Source organism: Pavona decussata, unplaced genomic scaffold (genome assembly GCF_977016875.1).
Source record: "Pavona decussata unplaced genomic scaffold, jaPavDecu1.1 SCAFFOLD_134, whole genome shotgun sequence".
Lineage (NCBI taxonomy): Eukaryota > Metazoa > Cnidaria > Anthozoa > Scleractinia > Agariciidae > Pavona > Pavona decussata.
The window spans coordinates 2,132,501-2,153,026 of NW_028145547.1; the positions used below are offsets into that span (position 1 = coordinate 2,132,501).

General features: G+C 38.7%; 1 protein-coding gene across 1 annotated transcript in view; it reads left to right on the forward strand.

The window, feature by feature from the left end:
- LOC146467674 (uncharacterized) overlaps positions 1–4,762 on the forward strand; it is a 17,684-nt gene extending 12,922 nt beyond the window's left edge. Inside the window, exons 13-15 of the mRNA XM_085125644.1 lie at positions 378–491; positions 1,938–1,967; positions 3,581–4,762. Of these exons, the coding sequence (XP_084981770.1) occupies positions 378–491; positions 1,938–1,967; positions 3,581–3,909 (473 nt within the window). The 3' untranslated portion in view covers positions 3,910–4,762. The remainder of the gene's footprint in view (positions 1–377; positions 492–1,937; positions 1,968–3,580) is intronic.
- The last annotated feature ends 15,764 nt before the right edge of the window (positions 4,763–20,526 follow it).

Here is a 20,526-nt window from a genome sequence, read left to right on the forward strand (position 1 = left end):
AGGCAATAAAGCAAGACAGCGAAATACCAACAGTTTCATACCACATCGGTATTATATTTAGGAAAAAAATACAGGATGCAGGATTTAAGGAAAGTGGGGCTGGCCAGAGGAGGGTGTTTAAGCTCCATGGCTTACTATGGAGGATCAGGGGAAGTGCTATACTGAAAATTCTCAAAAAAATGTGATTGCGAATTAAGGTTTTTATCAAGTTTCAACCTATCAGTGGGTTTTCTAACCCCTCCACTGCACACTCCCCTCCCCATGATGGCCCAGAGATTAGTACTTTCATGACGAAGGTTTTCTCGCTCGTTTATCAGTATGAGTACATGTATAATCTACTCATGAAGTCAAATATAAGAAATACTATTTTTTACCAGCTTGTCAACCAAAGAACCCATGTCTCAATGGCGGAACGTGTAAAATGGACGTCGATGAACCTAAAGGTTTCCGCTGTATCTGCACCCCTCAACACACTGGACTCACGTGTGAAAGTAAGGGCCAAAGTGGCATGTCCCGGATAAGCGTTCCAACATTATTTTTGTGTAGCAAAATTGTCCCGATTTATACCAGAGACGGATCAACCGTCTGGGACGACGATCCGTCTCCAGTATGAATCGAGCTATTATATATTTTGGAAAACGTTTTTCTGACAAAAAATCATCGACGCAAAACTAAATATTTTTGTCCAGGAGAACATGGGGTGCTAAACGCTCCAAGCTGTTAGAGTAACAAGATGCTACAAAACAACATTGAAACGTTTAGCCGCTTATTTACAATGGAAAGAAATATGAACATGCTGTCGTCTCGAGCATCTATTTAAAAATTTGGTTATCATTTTAAGATGGTGGGGTGGTAGCAGATCGAATAAACTGTTACTAAGGTCTTGAATTAGAGAACAAATAATTTAGCTCACTTTATTCATAATTTATATTCCACATAATTATTTTGACGTTTTAATTACACATGTAGAGCACCTTTCCCTCCACACACTATCACAGCGAATAGGAAGTAAGAAGCTTAGCCAACAGATGACAAAACGTTGCAGCGCCACATTTTCTTTAGAAACTAACCCTCTTATCTATTAGTTTACACACATTTTGCGTTTTCACTTATATTGGTTTAGAAAGTTTCATAAATTTCAGAGCTCGTGAATTTGTGAAGTGTCATAAGTAACAATTCACTATCCAAAATTAAGTGTGGTTTGGTTTCGGTGCAAAGGCAGGAACGTGAATGCTCTCTAAGGGGCTGTTTGCATGGAAGGAGGAAGATCTTAGAGGGTGGATCATCCTAGCGCCATATGTTTTCGCTATCCAGTTTACCTGCAAAAAGTTGTTCTTGACCCTTGCGCTGAGATCTACCTAGAGATAGGAACTTCCTAGCTAAGAGATAGGAAGATCCCTAGCACCAAGTAAACTACTTTCGCTGGGAAGATTCTAGTACTAGGGACACAAGGAACAAACATGGCGGCAGCCGGGCGTTCAGCTACTCAATGCCGACAGTTATTCTTGTTTTCCTTCTCCACTTGATACCCATTTCGGCCGAAATTTCTGCATGTAAAACAAACGCCCTCTTTGGATCTTCCTAGTGCTAGAATCTTCCTCCCTCCATGTAAACAGCCCCTAAGTACACGCACGCCATACTGATGCAAGATTAAAGTGAATCATTTTTTCCTTTGCGATTGCATAGCTCGAGAAATTGCAACCCCAAGCACGCTAAATAGAATTCGATAAATTAAAATACTCTACTTTCGTGCAGTTTTGGAACCAATAATTAATGTTCGAAGCCACTGCCCCCATTTGTACAGATAGTTTAACTACGTCACCTTGTACTTGTGCCCATCACATATGTAAACATGTTGTGTTTTGGCTTGCGTTTATACCCATGCTGACGTTGTTGGTGTAAACCATCGTTAAAACATATATCCTCTTTCTTATCAGTTTACACTGGCCCAAAGAAGAAGCCTAAAGGTAAGTTGAACTTTTAAGCTACTCCCTTGAACTGTGAATGTACCCTACAAGAGGCTGATACATTTACATCTTATGGAAACACGAAGATCAAGTTGCACTATGCCGCTGTGAGCTGCTGTGAACCATTGACTGGACCATGTGGATGTATAAAAGCAGTGTTTCTTATATAAGTAAATGCCTTTGTACTACCATATTATATAACAAAGATCCTAGTGTGGGATTAAGTAGACACTTAGCGGCCACTGGATCAAGCCTTGATCACAAAAGCGAGCTCTCGAAAAGTTTCTGGCAGATTTTGTCCAGTGAATTGTTCAGTAGCTGTGTTTTTCCGCTTAAATCAACATATACTATGGTAAGTGGTTGTATGAAATCAAGAACGATCTGAATTCAAAAGTTCTCATGCTTTCCATCGACTACGTCAACTAGTAGACCGTACGGATCAATGACATTTTCTCAGTAAGCGAGCAGTCTCCTCTCACTGAAAATTCTTCATTTCCATTCCAGTAGGAGAGGGGGGGGGGGGGGGGGTTACCCTCTATAATGGACTACGCGGGGATGCTTCGCCCGAAAGGCTTTTTCACGCCAGAGGTATATAAAAGTGTAGGGATTTCACGAGCCGAAATATAGAAAAGGGTAGGGAAAACTGTCATTTACGGTAGGAATTTAAAACTATGCAGTCTTTCTAGTTCTGTAGGCATGCCCTCCGACAAATAAGTGTTGAATCGAAAGATATAATAATAAAGAGCACGACATTTTTTCTTAGTGTACCACAAAAATCTACAACTACCTTAAAATTGATGGCAAAGACAATTAACATACCTGAAAGGGACTGTCATTTCGTACCACCTCTTCAAATCGCAAGGGAAGATCTCGCATAATTCTTTCCCGATGGTCACCATTTTTGCAGGGCCTTGAAGTTTATTGCTCTATCGATGTTCACGCCTGGAATTCTGGGTATGGAACGCGAACACAACCGAAAAATTACCGAAACAATTGAACGCTCTCCGAAAACTCACCGAGCTCTGGGCTGGCGCCATGTTGTGACGTCACGCGGTTATCAAATTTGATAACTGTGCCGGACTGTAGGCCCCAAAAGGGGTGCCATTTTCTATGGAGCGTCTATAAAAGGGTTACCTTTACTTTCAAGAATGGTTTATAAAAGAGTAAGATTTAAGACCTCAGGCGGAGCCTCCTCGTGTAAAACTCTTTTGAATACCCCGTCGGTCACCGTTTCTCGAGCTTAGTATCTATCATTAGATATTTTCGTAGAGTATTGAATCCAGCGTATGTGATAATGTATGCATAAAGTAAAACACCCACTTGTGAACTAAGTGTGAAAGAACAAAATCAAGAAAATAAGATATCCTTGAAATTATGCGGCTACTAAGAAATTTGCAAAGGAGGACTGGCAAAAATATTGAGGGGAATTAGGGAATTAAGGAATCCATCGAAAAGCTATGGGTATGGATCAAAACTGATGTCAGAAATTTCTAATTGATTGGACCATTGCCAGATGAACTAAGTGTTTCGAATTATTTCGTGTTTGAAAAGATCCATGTAAAAATGTTTCATTAATTCACTAGGCTAATGCTTACAAATTTTTGGTGCGACAGGTTGCCAACCCCAGTGTGCGACTACCGCTCAATGCCCCATTCAGTGTGCGACTACCACTCAGTGTCCAATTCAGTGTGCGACGCAAACAGCGACTCAGTGTCCAAGCCAGTGTGCGACACAAACTCAAGCCCCAAGCCAAAGTGTGCCAACAACCCAATGCCCACAACAGTGTCTGAGAGCAGCTCAGTGTCCAGCAGGTTGCGATCCATACTGCTGCTCTCAAGTGATGACGACTCAAACCGCACAATGCCCCGTCGCCTGTACTAGAAATCAGGGGATAGGCTATTGCCCTCCATACTGCTCCCCCAGATGTTGCAAGTGGTGGTAGAAAGTGAACACACCCAAACTTTAATACTTTTAATGAAATGCATATGTCAAATTAATGTTGATTATTAAGCAGCAATTTGAGTCAATCATGTGGGAAGGGAACGAGGCTGGTCAGGAAACCCTGGAAAACCAGATTTTCTTGGCTAATGTTTTTGCTCAAACTAGATCTTCCTGATTTAATTTCCCCTAACATTCTGGTCAACGCAGAAATGCGTCTGCAGCGACTTTAAACTTTTAATTTTGAATCCTGATCTTCTAACCAGATTATTCTAGCAATTGTTAAAATGAAGCGGCTTATTCTACTTACTTTTTCTTTTCTCCTAAAAGTATTAAGCGTACTTTACTACAGTTAAAGCTCTTCTTGCGACCACTCTCGTAAGCGACCAGCTCTAGTTACGACCACCATTGTGAAACCCCATTTGAATTGTCACTTAAACTCTGTAATCAAAAGCTCTCGTAAGCGACCGCTCCCACTTTTGAGAATTACCAACTGGTCTTTTCTTTTGTTTTTAAGCTCTCGTAAGCGACCACTCAAAGATTGTGATACGTATTATGGCAACTCTTTAATAAAAGTATACACTTTGTGATCACATTTACAGTAATATAGCACTGCCTAATAACGTGCGTAGATAAAGATCTCGAATCTATAATTGAAGATGATTTACGGCTGGATCAAGAGTGTTACCCTGAGACCGAGGTAGAGGGCTTTATGCTGAAAGCTCTGGTGAGTGACCAGCTTCTATTGTTTCAGCTATTGGTCGCTTACGAGAGTGCATTCTCGTAGGCGACCAGCTCTAGTTACGACCACTTTTTCCAATTCTCGAGGTGGTCGCTTATGAGAGCTTCGACTGTATTGTAATGATAGTGTCAAATAAATGAATCAAAATTGATAATCTACGACTCCGTCATTACCTTTTTTGCTAACGTTTCACGAGTCCCCTATGTACTTGTCTTATTTTTATTTTTTATTTATTGGGCTTTGCTTTCACACTCTGGCAGAGGAGCCACTACAGCAAGAGTAAATTACAGTGGTCCCTTAATTTCCATTTAAAATAATATAAAAAAAATACGCAAAACCTCAGGAACGCATACCTTAATTATCAAAAAAGACTAGAAACGTTACGACGGCTGCCGCATCAAACCGCGAGCGGCCGGCGTTGCACTTAGGGCAGATAGTCCTCCACGATCTTTTATCGTCCTAGGTTAGCTCACGGGATAAAACGACGCCATATAACAGTTTAAGGGATTTTTTCTTACACTGACTGCTGTAAGCAGTGGCAAGAGTGCTTTCGCACACAAACGTTCCCAAGCTCACCTCTAGTTTGCACCTAGCTTGTTCCAGGCTCTCAGCTGTATACGAGGAAAACGCGAAAGAGTGAACGAAAAGGAAAGCAAAACGATGAGGCTCTCTCCCCAATCCCCCTTGTTTTTGTTCCCTCGCTCACCCGATACTTTTTTCGTCAGTTCGTCTGCGACAGGTTTACTTTCCTTGGCGTGTGCATCATTTTCTATTAGTCAACGATAGTGAGGTGAACACATTAATGTACATAAGCATGAAAATCATGAAAATGTGACCCATCGTGTATTTCCCAATCTCATATGACGAAATAAAACCAATGAAGTCTTAAGGGATTGAACAACGTTCCAATATAACGTGCTCCGTCACATTCCTTTTCTCGGCGAGGTAAAAACAAGCAAATAATACTACCTCTTCTGAATCCATTCGGCTGAACCAATTATCTTGTCATCTGTAATCAGGCAGCGATCAACTGTAGAAACTAATGAACCATTTTACAGTTTTGTCCTAAGTGATCTCACAGGTCTTTTAGTGGAAGTGATGAGGGTGGAGTCAGTTGACTTTGTTTTTATACTAACTAGTGCATTTTCATATAAAAAGCACTATACAAACCTCACATCTTTTTTCATCTAATCTTATACTAACTGGTTTGTTTTTCCATATAAAAGCACTATACAAACGTCACTTTTTTTTTATCTAATCTTATACTAACTAGTTTGCATTTCCATATAAAAAGCACTATACAAACCTCACATCATTTTACATCTAATCTTTTACTAACTGGTTTTCATTTACATATAAAAAGCACTATACAAACCTCACATCTTTTTACATCAGCTAATCTTCATACTAACTATTTTGTGTTAACATATAAAAAGCACTACACAAACCTCACATCTTTTTACATGTAATCTTATACTAACTAGTTTTCATTTACATATAAAAAGCAGTATACAAAAACCTCATATTTTTTTACATCAGCTAATCTTATACTAACTAGTTTGTGTTTACATATAAAAAGCACTTTACAAGCCTCACATCTTTTTACATCTAATCTTAAACTAACTAGTTTGCATTTACATATAAAAAGCACTGAGGTTTGTATCAAAGCAAAGTCAACACCAGCCAAACGTCCACTCACACGCGCCAGATCATGACATAAGGTACACAGCTATTGAAGAATGAACAAACATTTTTTAATAGGTCATTTCCGAGTTGTTGTGAACCTCGTCATGAAAGCCAGGCTAAGTTTAAAGCTTTTCACATGAACTCATTTTTCTTAATAAAAACTTTGCAGTTAGCCTTCCTTTCGTAATGAGGTTCAAAGCGGCCTATTCCCTTTGGCTAATGGCCTCCCCAGACATCGTGGAATCCTTGCCTGAAAGGCACACGGTTTGTAATTCTCTTCTTGGCCATTGGCCATTTTCCCGAGAATCTTTCAACTATAGCACTATCCTTCTGTGTACCAACCACCGGGGTGTATTGACTAACTCGCTGTAACTACATGACATATAAATTTTCTTTGTAAATCTGGGTGATATGTACGTTTTAACTTGAAGACTAAAACAGTTATTGTCTATAGCGACTACCGTAACTGTAAAATCAATGTTTTTTTTGCGATTTTTTTAAACTAGACCCGTTCACTAAGAGCAAAGCTAGCGCGAAATCCACGCTTTACGTCCCTCAAATTACCAGGCGAGCGTTTTTAGCGATTTTCGTCTCCCTATTTGAGTCTATTTTTAGCTGAAACTCATTTTCCCGAAAAACCTATGTTAGCAGAATTCAGAGAAAGGACATGCGAGATCAAGTGTTGAATAATGAAACCACACTTACGTCACTTTTAACTTATGAAATCAATAAATCAATGTCAACTGGACAGTTAGGCGAACTATTTAAAATAATTCGGATCATAGAGAACACAGGCTGCGATGACAATCTAACGATAGAATTAACATTTTTATTCTTGTTAATAATTTCCCCTCGCCAAAGCGAGGGTTTACGTTCATGGTATGAGCTACTTTTCTTTGTCTATCCACACTCTACTGTCTGTTTACATTATCTACATTGCTAATTAAACATTACCCGTTACACTTTACACATTACTCACTGCTCATTTATCTATTTTCTACATATTACCCATTCCACAGTTAACTCATTGTTATTAGCTCATTCGACTATGATCAAAAGGAACCTTGTAAACGGTTGAAACCTATATGTTCTTCCATGAAATTTACCTCTATCTCTTTGCTTAATCACAGTATTCTGCTATAATTAATTGACCTTACATTTACAAGTGAAGAGGCTTCGAAGTAATGGCATTCACTGTCTCGCTTTATGTACTTTTGTTGGCGGCAATATTCACAGGTAACATTATTGTAATATGGTATTCTAAGATTACTTTTCCTACTGCAATAGCTGATGTTACCCTTCATAACTTCTTAATTTAACGGACCAACAAAACAAATAAATTCTTAAATTGAGAAGATTATAGTTTAGACCGAATTTTTTCAACTATCGGTTCACAGGGAGTGATTTTGCCTTTAAGATCGGAGTTGAGACTAAGCCTTACAATGTACTCTTATCATTCGCCAAACGTTCCGGCATCACAGTGTACGTTGTCAGCTCTCATTCTTGTTCGGCCACGACTCATTTTTTTCCAGCATCATATAATCTGGTTCGGCTGTTGAGCCTGTATAAATAATCCTAAAATGCGACCATTCAAATTAATTTAAGCTCTCAGCAATAGTTCCGTCTTCTGCTATTAAAAAAAGATGTTAAAAATGTAATTTCTTTCGTTAAAAAATCAGTCACTTTTAAATACTTAACTCGTTTGTTATATTTTGTTTAATTGCAGGAGGAAAATGTACCAGTGAGCTCTCCCACAAGCTATTCAATGGACGAATGACACTTATACGCCGATCAATGAAACAAGGTTTGTAGTTTATCCCAGAAGGTGTTTTGGTATACATTTCCGAGGTTGTCAGTTATCATACTGCATGGCATTAGTACATCATTATGTATCATGATATAAAAAGAAAATATAAATGCTCATCTTGTCTTGAGCATGGGATAGAGAAAAATGTTTTGTACCCAACGGGAATAGAACACGTGACCTTCTTCACACTGGTCGGAAGCTTAAACCACTTAGCTATAAGGAGACTCGGACGAGGAAGACCATTTACTACGATCATACATCACACTTGTCCCTAACTGCGATAAAACGTATAAAATAAGAAAAGATTTTAAGAGTTTAAAGATAAGTTTTTTAGTAATCTTAAGGCGCCCAAAATTTTACAGGGCAGACCTAAGATGCCAAAATTTTGCTGTGAACGTCTAAGAGCTTGTCAAACATATGTCTTCATACGACAAGTTTCCGTGAACGTACAGTAACTGCTTAAACCTGAATTTGACGCAATTATAACTGATGTTTGAAGTAAACACTCACATGATTACACAAACGGACAGACGTCAGTCTGAGATCTCAAACTCCCAAACTTAAAACTATTGAGAAAGTTGACAAGTTTGGAAACTATATCTAGTTCTCGCCCGAAATGTGGCCAACATGTTTTGCCAAGTGTTGTTACCGCATTCCTACATTTAAATACAAGTTGGTGTGTGTAGTTGGTAACAAAATTTGGAAAATGTGGTAACAACACCTGGTTACGACACGAATTTCCAGACTTACTACGCCGGGTCATGTGTGGCTCCTCTACGGTGTATAAAGATAAATGTTCCACGAGCTTTCTCTTTGGTGGTCGGGGTTTCTTTTTTATTTTGTGCTGTTCTTTTGACGTTGTCGTAAGGTTAGATTACGTCATTGCATTTGTTGTCGTTGAGTTACTTCTCTTTTTGCTCTTAAATTCTAGACATCTGTGATGTTGGTGTATTCACATCTGCGTCACACTGTTGGCCGTTCAACAATGAACAAGGTATTGAGTCACCTGACATAACTGGAGGCTTCCCTGCTATACTGAGGGTAAGGAATTTAAAAATCATATGCTCCCAGAAAATTGGCAAAGCATGCTACGTTGGCTGCGGTTCAAGCCGTTGTTGAAATTTCTCCTGAACATGGAGACATTCAGACGTGTTCTCAAACAATGCTATGAAGATTTCCGCTAATACACTCAGGTCAACTTAGACTAACTAGGAGAACAGTACTAGTGGTGTTAATAATAATAATAATAATAATAATAATAATAATAATAATAATAATAATAATAATAATAATAATAATAATAATAAAATTAAACTTTATTGAAATATTCGGAGCAAAATCGATATTTACAAGTTAAAACTATTAAAACTATTAAAAAAACTGAGAAATTCGTTCTCATCCTAAAATCTAAAATCTAGCCAGGTTTTTATCGATTTCAAAGTAATAATAATAATAATAATAAAAATAATAATAATAATAATAATAATAATAATGATAATAATAATAATAATAATAATAATAATAATAGCAATAATTTGCATTTGTGTAGCTCAAACCTCTTTTTATCTCGTGAGCACAACTTTCTGGGGCAACAGTTTATGACGATAAAATAATACTAAAAGGACTTGGTTAACCAAACAGTGTTGGCGCAAAACTTACTTGAGTTTTAAGTATAATTTCCAGGATTGTAGTTTAGACCTTTAGCGGAATTGATCAGCAGAACAAGAGAGAACCAAGCCCTATTAGTATTATTTTATCGTGATAAACTGTTGCCCCAGAAGGTTGTGCCCACAAGATAAAAGGTAATTTATTCCAGCCCGAAAAGCCGGAATCCCAGATTGTGATGCTTCGAGATCTCGGGTTCTCGAGCTGGGATAACAATCTGATCGCGACGTGAAAGGGACTACGTCACCCCAGGCGCATGCGCGCGCTGATGAGAAGCGCTTTGAAGTCGTTGGCCCAACCTTTTCAAATACCGTCGCAGAGTTCGGGAGGCTGTTTTCGTCTGTTCAAATCGCGTTCACCTTCGAAAAGTTAACTGAAATTTTGTTATTTACAAACTTTCTTTAGCGATTACAAAAGCTATTTGTTGCGATGTTTTTGAAAGCTTTTGCAAAGTCGGAAAACCAAAACTCCCGAGACGAGTTGTGTGCAAATAAATAGTCTAAATCGGACTCTACTGCGCATGTGCCCCAGCTGACATAGTTCCTTTACATACTGATGAGTGCGAAAGACGTTCCGAAAAAAGGAACAAGCGTGGATCACGTATTCGGCTCCTAAATTTAGAAAATCAACAATTATCTGTCCACATGTGTATATGTGTATTCTGTTTGATGTCATACAAACTGTGTCATTTAGTCATTCTATCCCGTAGCCTGCCTTAGGCTCTAGCTCAAACAATAATACTAAAGAAAGACACGAAACCAATAGATGTCTTATAAAAACTGATAAAACGCCAGAAAATTGGCGGGGGTGAGCGCGTGTTTATTTTTCTGTTCTTGCAGTTCTTGGCATCGTAAGGAAATGAACATGTAAGCTAGCCTTGTGTAGATGTTGTTATCAAATTTCTGATCCTTGGTTTGAATTTTATCCTCCATTGTTCTAGTATGCATGCATGTGATGTATGATAATGAGTCTGAAACAATAGAAAATAGATCTAAAACCAAGGGTGAAATAGGCCATTTCCGAGTTGCTTTAAACCTCATTGTAAAAGCGAGCCTAAGTGCAAAGTTTTATTATGAAAATAAGTTTTCATTCATATGCAAACAAAACTAATTTTCATATGAAAAGTTTTGCACTTAGCCTCTCTTTCACAATGAGGTTCAACTCGGAAATGGCCTATTGAACCGCAACATATACTTGGTGCCTTCTTTAATGGTGGGAGTGCACCGTGGCCTAATGCTTAGCGCCTTGGATTCCGACTCGAGTGGTCTAGGGACTAAGAATTTTTTGTCTTTTCAGAACGGAGCTAGAATAGCTGATTCCCTGTCAATGGGAAAAGTAGCGTCCACTCTTGCAAAGGGCAGTTGGATTGATATGGGAAATTTTAGAGGTAAATATTGCGACAATTTAACGCATTCAGTTTGGAAGAATATAAATAAAAAGTTTATGCAGGTAAAGGCGAATCGCCGAAAACACGAAGTCGCGGGGCGCAAAGTAGCCTGTTCCAGGCGCTCAAAAAGTGGAGAGCGGCTCAGTGAAAATTGCGATGTGAACGAATAACAAAAGTGAGGAGACTGGAGAGAGAAGACCCCCTCTCCCCAGTGTCTTCTCGTTTTTCCCGCTCCTCGTCTTTATTATTCACACTCATCACAATTTACCTCCCATTGCTTTCCTCTACCTGAATGCCAGTAACAGGCGAGGCGTAAAGCACCGAAAGGGTGAAACTGGCCCCACTCAAAAGGACCGACCAACGCGCAAATTAAAATAATAGGGACCGTAAGATGGCGGGTTAAACGCAAACCGCAAACGTCGGACAGCATTTTACAGTTCGAATTTCGCCGTTTGCAAATAATTCCGGGTGATTGAGGGTTAATATTTACCTATGCGTCATGGGATACTCGCAGAAAAACAAGATGGCGGCTGCACGGAGGATAGTATCGATCCCTATAATCTCCCAAGTGAATCAAACAAACCTCTTAACCATCGAGATGACTGTTTAAGGAAAATAAATTTGATGTTTAAACGTGGCTTTTTAATTTTAAAACTGGCAGAAACCTTTGTCGTAATTCACTTACCTCTAGACAGTGTCCTTGACTTTGAAATCTGAACCTCAAACCTCAAATGTTACGGGAGGATTGGAGTCACGTGACTTTTAGAGGTTTGTGATTTGCGGGAAACGATGAAAAGATTCAAATTTAAGGACCCTAATTAAAGCGTGGCATCGACAAGTAAAAACCGGCAAAGAAAGGTATTACAGTGAATTGTTTTGTTTTGTTTTGTTTTGGTTTTTTTTTCACAAGGAAAATGCATTAGCGATCCAGAAGTGTGCGAGAGAGGCATCACCATGATGTTTTGGGCCAAAATCGACCTGTCTCACGTCCCAAGCAATCCATCACAGCGTAAATATGTATTCTCCAGCGGAGGTGACGACATAAGATCCCGTGGGTTCTCTCTCTTTCACCAAAATGGCCATTACGTTCTGCAAGCGGTGAATAGAGAGAAACAATGGAAACAATCAATTCCTAATACAGAAATACCATCGGACTCCTGGATTTCATTTGCTTTCACATGGGAAAAAGGTACGTGGTATAGTACAGTTGATTTTCACTTTGAATTTTTCACTTTATTTGAATTAAGGTAGGGTTTTCAGAAGGTTCAGATGGATGGGACTCTTGTAGAGAGTATGCAAAAACATCTACAAAAAGAGACGCTTATTTCAATGGTCAAAAGTACTCCTCTCACTAGACAAGTTAATCCTTATTTAGGTAATTCAGGTACAGTCAGACCGAAATTTCTTTTTTTCTAAGAAATTTGATTATTCCCTTTTTGACGATGGAATTTCTTGATTAAAATACTGCAAATACGAATGCTTTTCACGCCCCTAGAACTCCGCAATTTTTCTATTTGCTATCAAGGCTCTATATTAGTGCAACAGTTCTATCAACTCTGATATGGTCGGTAGTTGAGGCCGCACGGGCCTAGTGGGTCACTTAACTGCCTGATCTTAATGGGAAAGTTTATTATCAAATAGAATAACTTCATTCACCACCAACATACAACATCGCAGTACAAAGCATTCAATCTAGGTAATACAACACAATAAATAACAACTAAAATAAAAAATAAAAATAAATAAATCACTTTATTTAAGTGTCAATGTATTTAGCGCAGAGCACTAATTGGGGACACTTTCCAGATCGAATTGGAATTTAGAAATGTTGGTTTTTGAGGAGAGGGCAAAACCGGAGTACCCGGAGAAAAACCTCTCGGAGCAAAGACGAGAACCAACAACAAACTCAACCCACATATGACGCCGAGTCCGGGATTCGAACCCGGGCCACATTGGTGGGAGGCGAGTGCTCTCATCAGTACTGCGCCATCCCTTGCTCAACTAGAAAACCTCCAACAGAGTCGGTGTCCGAAACGGAAAATTATTATAAAACCAAAATTGGACATACTGAGATTTTGCTATAGCTAAAAAAGTTGAAGGGATGAGTGATTTTACCTGTAGACACACTGCGTTTTACGTTTGACCACTATTTAAGGGAAACGTTACCGACTTTTCTGTAGTCTTGTCCGAAAAAAATTTTTAAATACAGCCTTTTTCGGTTATCTTTTCAGAAGAGGGGCTCAGATACTTTATCAATGGAAGACAGAGGGGTTCCACGATTTCTCCTACAAAGCTTTATTCCAATCGTGCCAATGTTTTCCACGAGTTCACATTGAGTAAAGCTAACAGCGGTGATGCGAAAGTGGAGATTCTTCCAATGAAGATTGCTAGCTTCGTAACATGGTCTCGAGTATTGCCAGCTGATAAGATAACTAAAGCTTTCAATCAGGGTACGTTGTTAAACCAAACATTCCTGTTAGCAATGTTGCTTGAACTTAATCTAACTTTTTTACAACGTATTTAATTAATTGTTCCCATAAGTCTACAAGGAAGACAGCTTGTCAAAATATATTACAGTCAACCCAGGTCACGCGTGAACGATATTTTTGAAATTTGAACGGAGTTTTGAAGTTTACATGTCAGTTTTGAAAATCGCCAACGAGATTTCAGAGTTCCCGTATAAATTTCCCTAGCTTATTGACGGTATAAAGCTATGAATTTTTCTTTACATTGCAAAATTGAATATTTCAAGAATAACAATTGTTTCCTAAGTATTTTGAATCTTTTTTTCAGTTAATGCGTCTTTCTCGGAACGATTTCCAGAGAAATGTCCAACATTCCATTCACACGTCGGACATTACAAAGAGAAATTCGAATGTTCATTTCATTCTTGGAAATACTGTTCACGCGTGACCTGGGTTGACTGTAAATTCTTCGTCTCAACTGAATTCCTCTGGTCATTCAGTTAAAAAATCTGGATTTTGATTTGTTCTTGAAATTTTTGTCAATTTGCGTCTATATAATCAATTTTGGGGCTCAAGAATCTAAATTAAATTAATTGTCCATGAAAATAAACTAAACCGTAGGTATAGTTTGCCAATTTTTCCATTATCCTTCGAATGACGTTAAATGAATAGTGGTTGCTGACACTGGGTTCATCGACAGGTGGTATGCTGTTTCAAAGAGATGACATGAAAGGTGAGAATACGTTCTTATGTGCAGTGTAGTTATTACCTTTTCTTGTTCGGTTCTGTACGGTTAACATTGCCTGTGGAATGATCTCGCTCCTAGAATAAGATATCAACCATCTCTGAAGCAATTCAAAAGAGTCATACGTAATCAGGACCTTACTGCCCTAGTAGCAAATGTCAGTAACTGTCGAGGCTGCAACCTATGCCGAGAATGACTAGGGTTTACATGATTTTTTGCGATTGATGTATGAAATTTTATTAATATGGTTTACGATGTAAATTTTAATTCATTTTTTAGAATTTTCTAGAATTTAGTTAGGTGTCCACTATTAGTAGAGGGGACTTCTCCCCTCAGCTACATTTCTTGACACGTTCATAAAGTTATTATTATTATTATTATTATTATTATTATTATTATTATTATTATTATTATTATTATTATTATTATTATTATTATTATGGCCAACAACTTGGGTTGGTAGTGGGTGCACATAACTGTTTTAGTTACAAGTAAAACAATCCGCGTCTTCCGGCAATAGGAAGACTCCACTGCCGTTCGTAACATGGCTAGTCCTTCCTTGAAAGTAGCTTGGAACTGACAACCCAAAAATGAAAATTGAAATAAACTTAAAACAAACCACCTTTGAAATATTTTAGGTGTACCTTGGCTATCGTTCATTTCTTCATTCGTTAACTTTCAGTTTCGTGGCGAGGAAACCTTATCAACAAACTCACGGCTTCTTTTTAGGATTTTTCAACACTTTCCTTCTTCTTGTAAAACAATAATGATTCGATTTCTAATTAAATATTTTACATTTATGTATGCCAAAAACAACACACGAACTTAAACAAAAACTTGGAATTAAACACTAAAGTAGAGGCCCGCGCGCCAACTGTGCAATTTTCCGTGCATTCGTCCGTTAATTAGTTTTCGATTCATCCTCTGCAACCTTTCTTTGGACTTCAGGTATGTTCCATTCTCACCAATGGGGTTCCCTATTTCTATCTGGGATTTGAACAATCATTGGGAACATGTAAATGGACTTTACCCTTTATTATTTTATCTGTAATTATTGTACTAATCAACAACGATTTAGATAAACATATACAGAAACTAACGAAGAAACGTCCTACGTTTCGGCGACATCTTGGCGCCATTGTCAAGGGAAACTAAAATTAAATATGCGATTTCAAGAGTAAAATAGAGTTCAGAGTCACTAATTTGCATGAGTTAGAAAAAGACCTTAGCGCAAATGGCAAAAGACACGCAGGCAGGATTCCAGACGACCTTCGCAATGGTTTTAGTGTGTTGAAAAAATGCCAGAACAAGCTTGATTGTCTCATTAATGAGATGTTGCTCATTAAACAATTACGACCGTGTTTAAATGTGCAATCAGACTCAATTTGCGCTAAGGTCTTTTTCTAACTCATGCAAATTATAGTGACTCTGAACTCTATTTTACTCTTGAAATCGCATATTTAAATTTAGTTTCTCTTGACAATGGCCCAAGATGTCGCCGAAACGTAGGACTTTTCTTTCGTTAGTTTTTGCCTATATATAATTATTGTACTGTGCCCTTTTAAACTAGATTCCCTGCTATCAAAGTATTAGATGATGTCCAACTAGTAAAGAAGGTATATACAGTCATGCATATGGTAGATATATATGACAGATACATCATCACGCAATCATGCTCACAGTAACACACCTGAAACGTCTTTCTTTTTACCAGTTTGCCAACCTAACCCGCGTCTCAATGACGGAACCTGTAAAAGTGACTTTGATGAGCCTCAAGGCTTCCGTTGTATCTGCTCCACGCAATATACGGGACTCACGTGTGAAATTAAGGGCCTCGTAATTAGCTAGAGTACTACGTTAAGAGGATCTGCATGGGGGGCGGGATAGATTCTCAGCTTTCAGATAAAAGTAGGCCATTTGTGTGTTGCTGCTAACCTCATTATGAATGCGAGGCTAAGTGCAAAGCTTTCATATGAATATTAGTTTTCCCGGTTTGCATATGAATGAAAACTAATTTTCATAATAAAAATTTTTCAGTTAGCCTCGCTTTTACAATGAGGTTCAAAGCAACTCGGAAATAACCTAAAGAAGCTCCTCTTGTTAGTTGAACAGTGTCGAATGTCCTGCGAAAGTTTCCAAAGAACTTTCGAGTGATTCAATCTCTTTCGAGACTTTACATACACTGCTTTTCATTTTCTGACGACCTTACAACCTCAAGAAACAACCTATTTGGGAGCTTCATCATCTTTGATAGCAGCTTATTCTCCAGGCGTCAACTACACATTTTTTTGCAAGTAAAATTGACGCAATACTCAGGCAAAGTTTATACAGCTAACAATTTTCTTAAGGTTTCTCAACAACTAGTTAAAAAAAAAAATCGCCACTTCTCAGCTGACAGTTTAAATTTTTGGGCAGTTCTCAGCCAGAGATTTACCCTAAGCAGACCCTCAGTTTAAAGTCATAATTTTCAACAATCTTACTGTAGCATATTGTAAATCTCTTACTCTTTGACCAGGTTTATCTGTTTCTGCATTTCAAATGTTTCTCGTGTTATTATGTTTGTTTGTTTTTGTTTTCGGTTTTGGTTTTTATGCTGCGAAAAGCCGGACCGTCGCGCCATATAAGTAATTTTCTAGGCCGTACCTTCACAAATCGATGAACCTTGCCGTCAAATATGATATTTAATATGATGCTGCAGATTGAAATGCCAAGAGCTCTGGTTTAAGTTTTCTTAACTGTGCCAAAATGACGGAGGCGCGACAACTCGTTAAGATCATATATAGATTTCATGATTTCATTTTTCCAATTGTATTCATTATCAGGTGACTTTAAAAAGACATATCTTTTTCGTCAGTTTCTCTTTAGTTTTATAAATTTAACCACTTGTAACTTGTTATGGTCACAAAACGACACTAGTGCAATGTTCTTCCCTCCTTCCTCCTCTTATTTTGCTAGGCAAAGAGGAGCGATTTCTAGTTGACTGGTGTATTCTTTGCTAAAAACATCATTCAGAAGACAACAACAGATGACTTAACAATGACCAATAATCAACATTGTAAACATTTTTCAGCTCCTCGAGGCAACACTGGGAAACTTACCACTAAACCATTCGGCGTTAAAGATGATGACGGAGAGCCAACACCAACACCAACACCGCAAGGTGACACTGTAGCATCAGCAACAGATCAACCTAGTCAAACAAAGGCTCCAACACAGCCACCTAGTCAAACAAAGGCTACAACACAGCCACCTAGTCAAACAAAGGCTACAACACAGCCACCTGGTGAAACAAAGGCTACAACACAGCCACCTAGTCAAACAAAGGCTACAACACAGCCACCTAGTCAAACAAAGGCTACAACACAGCCACCTAGTCAAACAAAGGCTACAACACAGCCACCTAGTCAAACAAAGGCTACAACACAGCCACCTAGTCAAACAAAGGCTACAACACAACCACCTAGTCAAACAAAGGCTACAACACAGCCACCTAGTCAAACAAAGGCTACAACACAGCCACCTAGTCAAACAAAGGCTACAACACAGCCACCTAGTCAAACAAAGGCTACAACACAGCCACCTAGTCAAACAAAGGCTACAACACAACCACCTAGTCAAACAAAGGCTACAACACAGCCACCTAGTCAAACAAAGGCTACAACACAGCCACCTAGTCAAACAAAGGCTACAACACAGCCACCTAGTCAAACAAAGGCTACAACACAGCCACCTAGTCAAACAGAGGCTCCAACACAGCCACCTAGTCAAACAAAGGCTCCAACACAGCCACCTAGTCAAACAAAGGCTCCAACACAGCAACCTAGTCAAACAGAGGCTCCAACACAAACACCATCGACTCCATCACCAGGTAGATTTACATTTTGTAGTTTTGAAGGGCACTGCGATCGCCGATTGTTAGCAAACAACTAATGGCAACTTACCGGATCAGGTCATGCGTTCCTAATTACTAGATCACGGGAAATGTGCACTAAAAAATCATGGCATATTTTTTTTAGTCAAGATGCACTTGATTACATTCCCTTTTCATTGATAAGGTGACATAGGATATTGGTGAATATACGATATTATATGTTTTTCTCTGTCACTGTTTTACCCTCTACAATATCATGTTACTAAACTTGTTACTAAATGGCCAGCTCCCAGTTGGCTTGATAACTCTTTTGGTCGAGAACCGAACCGCACCGGTATGACTGACCCGACTGCTAAAGTGGCGTGATCATCAATCATCGGTTAAATATTTCATCCGCAGTTCAAATACAAAGTGTTGCATACAGTTCACTCTCAGTTGCATTTAAGTTATGAATTTTCATTGTCGCTTTTACGACTTTCCATGTTTATCTTTCCTTGTTTATCAATAAATTCCAGCCAACCGTAATTTAATTTGACTTCCAGCGTTGGTAGCACAGATAGCAAGCAGCATCAGAAATAAAATAAACGGTTTTCGAAGACTTCACCAATCTTTAGATGTGTCAGTCTCAGAAGACCTAAACCAATTAGCCCAACAATGGGCGCAAAAGATGGCCATCTCAGGAGAAGAGAAAAAAAATGACGATTCTAAGTACGGACAATTGGTGTGTAGCCACAACAAAAAAGATACAGTTGCTGAAGAGTGCGCAGTCAAGTGGTACAGTTCCATTAAGTTTTTTGACTGGGCGGATCCCAAGGTCACAGAAAAAGCGTTGCCATTTATCCAGATGGTTTGGAAAAACAGCACACTTGTAGGAGTTGGGATCGCTGTAGGAAATGGCGGTGTCAGAAAACAAAACATTGCCGGCAAATTTTACGCTGTTGTACTATTTGATCCAGGAATGGATACCAACGGGAAACTGAAGGAAAACGTTTTACCTGCTACAGGTGAGTCACGTTGCATTCGGTTCTAGGGGATTGGTTAATGAGAGGGTAGCCCCCCCCCCCCCTCCCCAAAAAAATAAATAAATGAATAAATAAAAAGTCCAATAACGTACTGGACCCTCTAAAAACTACACTGGCCCAGTCTATTCTTCTCAACTGAAAAGTCCAAGGTAAAACCCAGCCAAATTCTACCAAAAATGTCCACCAGTAAATTTCTAAACCGAAAAAGTCACCAGTCGCCAAATCTTAAACCCTGGAAAATTATCGTGACTCCCCAATATTTCAATTTTAAAATGTTGTCGGAACAGCCTTGTTAACGCGTCTATTATACCGAATAGTAACATTAGCAGCTAAAACATTTCGTATTTCGACTGTCATTTTACGGGTTAGCAGTACCATATAATGGAAGAAAATGTCATAACCATTTGTCCCTGCGAGTTATCTTCTGTAGGAATGAGCCACAGCTGAGTTAGGGAAAAAATATTAATGAATATCTCATATAACCATGCACCATGGGGTCTTTTTGGTATATTAAATTGAGATGGCTGTATATCTGCATAACAGCCTCTCCTGGATATTCGGCCCTTCACCAACGGACTTTTTCGTGCATACTTACCCCTTTAACGCTATCTGGACCTGTGCTTTTACCATCTTCTGCGGCCGGGAGGATGGGGCGAATTCCGCCCTCCAACAATAAATTCGAAAGTATTTTAAAAGCTATGACAATGATCAGTACTTGGAGGATAATAAGTTATACCAAAGATGTTTCCTTTGAGGTCCACAACAGAGAGGAACGACGTTATATGACCTTAGGATTGCATCTTGAATCTTGTCTTCGTTTTATGGATATCCCCAAAAAGTTCATAATGAAAACCAATAGAACGACACTGAAATGAGCCAGGACACAAACGTTACTGCATACAAGAAACGCAATTCTTCCTTACTAAAAAATTGTTTGCCACGGTAAAATCAAATTCAATGATCAATGATGTACGACATCATTTTGTTCCGAGAAAAATTTCTGAAAAAGTCACCAAGGTTGATCATAGCGTTTTCTCAAACATTAAAAGAGTTATAAAATAATATTAAAATCGGCGAGGACAGAATCCGCCCTCTTCTCCATTCTAGATAGGATTAACCTTACCGCCTGGCTAAGGAAGATAAACAAAATAGAGTCAAACTCCGTTATTACGGACACCGTTGGGACCAGAAAAACTGTCCGTATTATAGAGTGTCCTTATTAAGCAGGTTA